Source organism: Gavialis gangeticus, unplaced genomic scaffold (assembly GCF_001723915.1).
Source record: "Gavialis gangeticus isolate Ggan-Ray unplaced genomic scaffold, GavGan_comp1, whole genome shotgun sequence".
Lineage (NCBI taxonomy): Eukaryota > Metazoa > Chordata > Crocodylia > Gavialidae > Gavialis > Gavialis gangeticus.
The window spans coordinates 37,958,960-37,965,361 of record NW_017729029.1 but is presented as its reverse complement, the minus strand read 5'-3'; the positions used below and the strand labels follow the sequence as shown (position 1 = coordinate 37,965,361).

Here is a 6,402-nt window from a genome sequence, read left to right as displayed (position 1 = left end):
CTGTAAGGTGGGAAGCCTGGGCTCAATTTCTGCCATTAACATGTTGTGTGAGCTTAGGTGAATTGCTTAACTCCTCTCCTTCCCATGCCTCGGTTTCCCCACCTGCACAATACGGATGATGTTACTTGCACCAATTTATCCATTGACAGGTTTTCTATGAAAGAATCATAGAGTCATAGAAAATTAGGAAGGAACCTCAGAACCCCCTTAGTCCAGAAAACTCTGGAATTTCTTTTCAAAGTACCATGGACAATGCCAGGCAAGCTTTCATTATTCTAATATTATAAAAGACTTAATCTGTCCGTCTGTCTGTCCATAACGCTTTATTCACGCTCTGATCGGCTGACAAACAGCCAATCACAATGCACAGAAGTGTTTGGACAGGTGGCAACACACCACCATGATGGTGGGGACATGGGACGGAGTGCGGGGGCCCGCTGTGCTGGCCTCGCCCGCCTGCCCTGCTCCCTGGAGGCGACAGCAATGGAGCGGACTTAAGGGGGTACTGGGTACTTAGCGGGGTACTGACAGAGGGTGACAACTCTGTTTTGTGGTAATGGTTGGATCTCTGAAATTTCTTTTTGTTTTGCAATGGAAAAAACCCAAAGGTTTCCAAGTGTTTCCATAAAAACAGAATTGTGGTGAAGGGTGTTTTGGGTGTGACACATTTGATTTGGGAAGCAGAGTGAAAATACCTGCAATCTGATCCTGGCCTGGGCATGAGGAAGATGAAGGTTCAGAGTCTAGCTTTAAGATAGACTTTTCATCCCAGATCACTGAATCAAGCAGACCAGGGACCTAAGCCTGGCTCTCCCACATCCACAGCTAGTGCCATAGTAACTGTACTATAGAATACAAGAGTCCCACTTGCTCGAAACTCTTTTGACAAAGGCTTCACTGAAATTCTTTGACAAAATTTCATTGAATTGAAAATGCCCTGACCACTGTTAATTACCATGTGCTAAAATAGATTTTTAGTCGTATAACAATGCCACCAAGGGCTTGTCTACACAGGCATGCCTGTGTAAATTCATCTGAATTAACTAACTATGAATTGAGCATAAATTAGTTAACTTGCATTTACCTCTGTCTGGATGCTCTTATGCAGAATTAAAATGGCCTTCATTTCATTTAGCTTAATTCACTTTGGAAGTTAAATAAACCATGCTGCATTTAAGGCAGTGCTATTCTAAATAGGAGCATTTAGATGAAGGTTTAATACTGTTTAACTGATCCACTTTAAAACTAATTTAGATTCACTATCCTGAGTGTTTCCACATAGACAAGTTGCATGTCTGTCTGTACCAGCTGGGATAATAGTTGCTGGGCATTGCTACACTGTAGCTAACCCCGTGGAGATCCCATGAATCCAGATCCCATGTCTAATACTATGCCATGAGTGCAGTGACATTCTAGTGCAGCACTAACCTTCTGCAGAAGGGAAAATGGATCTAGAAACCGCTCCCACAATGATGGTCTTTGTTCCCCCATCAAAGGAGCAGACAGAGTAGTGTCCTGGGTGCAGCATTATGCCTTTGTGGACAATGGCTTATAGGCAGTAAGATTTCTCCCAGGGAGTGGACCTCAGTTGGAACTGGCCTTACTATTTCCAGTAAATGGAAGAGAGTTATGTAAGAGGAGAGGCACGTTCTGTCAGCTGCTGTACCAGGAGGAGCATTGGGCCACCAGCTGGTGCAATACCACCTACCAACTGTGCCCCAGTGGAAAAGCTGTGTTTTTGGGCACCAGATAAGTATCTGTCTCAGTAAGCAATGGTAAGGCAGAGTCCTCAGAATCAGTGGTGTGTGGATTGGCTGGACTGGCTAACTCAGCTCAGCACAAAGCATCCTGGTGCTTCTAGTGGTAACTGAAGCTCCTGCTAGAAGAGGAGGTTTCAGAAAGATGCCTGGGCTATTTTAAACAGTTCCATCAAAGTTTGGACTGGACCACGGTATGAAATGTGACATCGGCCACTTGCCACAGTTGTGAAAATCCAATACACATGGACAGGGAAGCTATCAAAGTTCCTTTCTCTCCTCCACACCTTTCCATCAACAACCCCTGGCCAGTCCTATTCCAGACACTCAGCTCTTCAGGAATAGAGCAGGGCATATTGCAGAATCCTGGGGTTTGCTTGGATGATGGAACAGAGAGGATCTCATTCAGATATAAGGATGGGTGGGGAAGGGAAGATGGGCCAATTTCAGGGTAAGGCTTCCTATTAGAAAAGTGAGCACCTAGAATTTAAGCCTTCCTGTAGTTCTTGGCTCACTTCCAAACTACAGCACTCAGTTTGTGAATGTGATTTTGAATTGCAAGCTGTGGAGATCATCTGGCCGTTTGCAGAGGTATGAAGATGCTTGGACCATGAGATAGGGCATTGGTGCCCGAATCCACCTTCTAAACCTTAAAAAACGGGTGGATCACAGTGGTGCACGAAATTAAACTCACATACTATGCAGAAAAGTGCACTGGATAGATATCAGTAGGAAACACTAGTGCCCAAGGTTCATGCTCCCAGCCCTGTAGGTTGATAGCAGTTAAGGTCCAAGCTCCCTGGGCCAGAGTTCAGGAAGACATGCCTAGTAGTGCAATAGCATTAGGATTCATCTCCCAGAATCTGGGAGTACTGATTTGCTAATGTGATAGAACTGGGCTTTGTGCTCCCAGACTCTGAGTGAAAGAAGAGCCATGTGATAAATGCAAAGGAATGGGTGTTCATGTTCCCAGCCTCAGAGTTCACGAGGATCAGCATATTAGTACCAGGATTCATGCTCCCAGCCCCTGACTGCATTTGTAATGGCATTTGATAGGCGTTAAGTTGGCTTATTCTGCCAATTAGCTTCAGCCAGTAAAATCCCTCTTCCCCTGAGCCCTGGGGGTAATGATCTGCTGACAACATGTTCTTTTCCTGATCCAGCCATTAAGCTCACCAGCAGGGTTAGGAATAGTAAAAACTCAAAGCCCCTTGCGCTCTGGGCTTTCACTGCTGTTTACAGAAAAGCTTTACAAACTGCTGGCTCTGAGATAGCATCCTAATCCCCCTACACAACACCACCAGAGGCTTTGAGCTGAAACCGGGACAATACCTGGGACAGTCCAACCTGTAGAGTGTGCCAGTGCTGAACGCTCCCTTCCTCCTTATGGGGTCTGTTCTGCCTCTCGCAGGGATTCTCCTGGGTGCTTTTTCATGTCTGGCCACCTAGCACATATGGGACATGCCAGCAAATAGTGGTGTCCTTGGCTGTGTCAGAAGCAGGCCTTGGTTCACTGTGCCCAGCAGAAATGTACAGTCTTTCTGACACTATGTGCAATTTGAGGTTGGGTCCAACAAGGCACTAAGCAATCCTGTGAGGTGCTCGATGCCCTCCATTCCTATCATAGTCAGCAGGAACTGATGATATTCACAGGAGCTCTCAGGGTCTGTTAGGATTCAGCTTTAGTGGAGACACATCTACATGCAACGGCAGTGACAAGCATAAGACAAAAAATCTAACGGTAATGTTTTCCTTTCTTTGCAGGGAAAGAATAGATCCAGCCTCCATAGCAAACATAAGAGCTGGCTCATCAATGTGAATCTGTGCAGCTCCACTGAAATCAATGGGATTAACACCAGATGAAGGATCTAGCCCAATAGCTGGGAATGTCAGTTAGATTCTGGAACAAACCAGCAGGGAAAATTAATAAAAAATGGAGACTATGACATTAACAGCAATGATCAATCTGTACCTGCTTTAGGCCATACATTGTCTTTGGTCTACAGCTCTCAGGATGCTTTGTCATGGTATGAAAGTATGCATTTTGTTCCCATTCCACAGATTTGTAAACTGAGGCACAATGAGGGATTTTGCCCAAGGACACATGGAGCGTCTTTCATCAAGAATAGAACCCAGATCACCTGAAGCCCAGTTCTCTTTGCTAAAACAAGGGTATAAAAACCTCTCGGCAATTTGCTAGCTCCTTAGGGCCAGATAAGGTGATGGGGTTGTGAGGAGGGGAAAGCTCTCTGCTTGTCCATGCTTCAGAGCAGTGGCAAGTTCATGGGGAGACATGTGGCATGATTCAGATGTATTTGTAATGGCAAATGGACAGACTGGAGGAAGTCCACAGCTTTGGAGGGCTGGGTGGGGGGGGAATCTCAAATGCCAGATCTAGGTAGAGGCAATTTTCACAACAGCTAGAAGCAAATGCCAAGGAACAGATGAGAGCCCATGAGATCTTTGCAGAGATTACTGTCAATCCCCATTAGAGAAAACCACCTCTGAGTGAGTCAGAGACCACCACCTGCCTCTCCATCACAGCTCTGGCCCTTCTTATCTGACTCTTGAGCTAGGAAAATAAGGGATGCCATTCATCCTGGAAAAACAACATTGAGCTCCTTCTGTCAGAGACTCTCAAAGTGGTTAATATCTATTAACCAAATCTGTATGGGATGGAGAAAAAGCTATTGCGTCCTCATCTGTAGAATTGGGACAATGAAGCACAAAGGCTGAAACTGACTTGCCCCGGGTCACAACAACAGGTCAGTGACAGAAACCCAAACAGGACTCCGTGTCCTGCCTTCCTAAGTCACACACGTGGAGACAGGGAGATCCCTTGGTTAACTGCTCATTATTCCAAGCATTTGTCTGACTCTTGATATAGAGATGCTCAGCCTCAAAGGTCCTGGAAGGATACTCTCCATCTCAAGACTCCAGCCCCACCTGGCACGTGAAATGAAGGCAGAAGAGACAGAGCACAGACCAGCCTAGTAACACTCTTAAACACATCAGGGCTCGTTAGAAACCAACACAGGGAAGTCTCTCTCAAAGCCAGGGTGAGATGCTTCCAACTCTGGCACCTTTTGGGGGTTTAAGGAGGATATATAGTAGAAAGCAGCATCCTCACCTGATCTGCAGAACTGGACAAATTGTCAGGTACATCAGGAGAACTTTTCCAGACATCTTAGATGCACAAACCAGGCAATCCCGGGGAAGTGCAGTATCCACATAAAGAGAGGCAGCTGGGGCTGGCGTGGTTTCAAATCAGAAAGATTCTTCCCTACCCAGTTTGTGGGGGAGGCAATGGGATTGTCTCTCCTGATCTCCACTTGGCCCAAAAGGATGGGCAGTCCTGCCCAGATGTGCTGCAGCTGGTATTGTAGTTCTAGGGAAGAGAACTCTGGTAGAAATAAAAAAAAACGGGGAGGAGAAAAAAAATGAACCCACGCAAGAAGCTCCAAGTTCAGAAACCGGAAAGCAAAGCCGTGTGCTTTTGGGGCTCCTTCCTTGCCAGCAAGTTTAGGAGTTCTTCTTCCATTCTCTGGGTGCTGCCTTAGTGGCTCTTTTCCCTTTCCCAATTCTTTATGGAAGGGGTTGCCTCTTCTATCTCCCAGCTATGCCTTTCCCTAGCAGACAGGTGCAGGGAGAGCTCAGTGTGCGTGTGTGTGTGTGTGTGTGCACGCGTGTGCATGTATATCACAAGCCCCACCGGTTGCAATTGCAAGCAAGAATTCTAAAATCCTCTCTCTCTCTCTCTTTTCCCCTCTGCCTGTCTTTCTCTATTTCTTCTTTCTATGTTTTCTTCCCCAGCCCTCACAAACTCTTCTTCTGTCTCTTTTGTTTTTAACCCTGCCTTTCTGATCTTTTTGGAAACAGGGGGAAAAGTTGGGCATTTCTTAACCTACTCTTTGGCAGAAAAGGAGCAGAGAGTGTGAGAGAGAGGCAGGGAGCCAGGCAGTGAAGGAGAAAGGGATGATCAGAGCTCACATGCAGGGTCCTAACTCCCTCCCTTTTAAGAGGAACAGTTCTGGGAGGTCCCCAGCATTCTTGGCCAGGCGAGGGTTAACACCAGCCTCTCTTTTTGTTCTATTAAAGGGAAAAAGTTCAGCTGCTTTGCTGACAAAGGACGAATCCAAATATCAAAGGGCAACCCACATTTGTGTGACGGAGATCCCAAATGCCTGTGTTAGGAGGGAATTCATTAACTGGTGTAACAATCTTGCTCCTCATTTATGTAATGAGGCATGACAAGGTCACCACTCATTAATCCAATTTTAACTTAAAAATGTGCCATATTATTCAAAAGCAGGGTAGTGAGTTTATTGTGAACACAGACAAGGAGTGAGTTTTGTACAATGCTGAGTGTTGTGCAGCTCAGCCCGAGGGAGGCGTGCTTGTGGCTCGCTTGTTGCAACTGATGGTGATATAAATCATAATCAGTTACTGCTGTCTCTTGGGGGAACCCCAGAGAGTGCATGTGGAGTGAGCCACTTGAGGAAAAGCCTTATGTGTGGGTAATAGCTGCTTCTAAGCTCCACCCAACTGAACATAACTGGGCCTCTGCTCCGAGAAGCTCCAGGCATGGGACTGCTGTTGAATGTAACTGGAATTCCCTGCAGAATTGGAAGCCTTCACTTCCTAG

General features: G+C 46.2%; 1 protein-coding gene across 2 annotated transcripts in view; it reads right to left on the bottom strand.

The window, feature by feature from the left end:
• Positions 1-5,708, bottom strand: part of GABRE (gamma-aminobutyric acid type A receptor epsilon subunit) — a 191,042-nt gene extending 185,334 nt beyond the window's left edge. For both annotated transcript variants that reach the window (XM_019521415.1, XM_019521416.1), the window contains exon 1: positions 4,888-5,708. In XM_019521415.1, the coding sequence (XP_019376960.1) occupies positions 4,888-4,943 (56 nt within the window). In that variant the 5' untranslated portion in view covers positions 4,944-5,708. The remainder of the gene's footprint in view (positions 1-4,887) is intronic.
• Between the last annotated feature and the right edge of the window lie 694 nt (positions 5,709-6,402).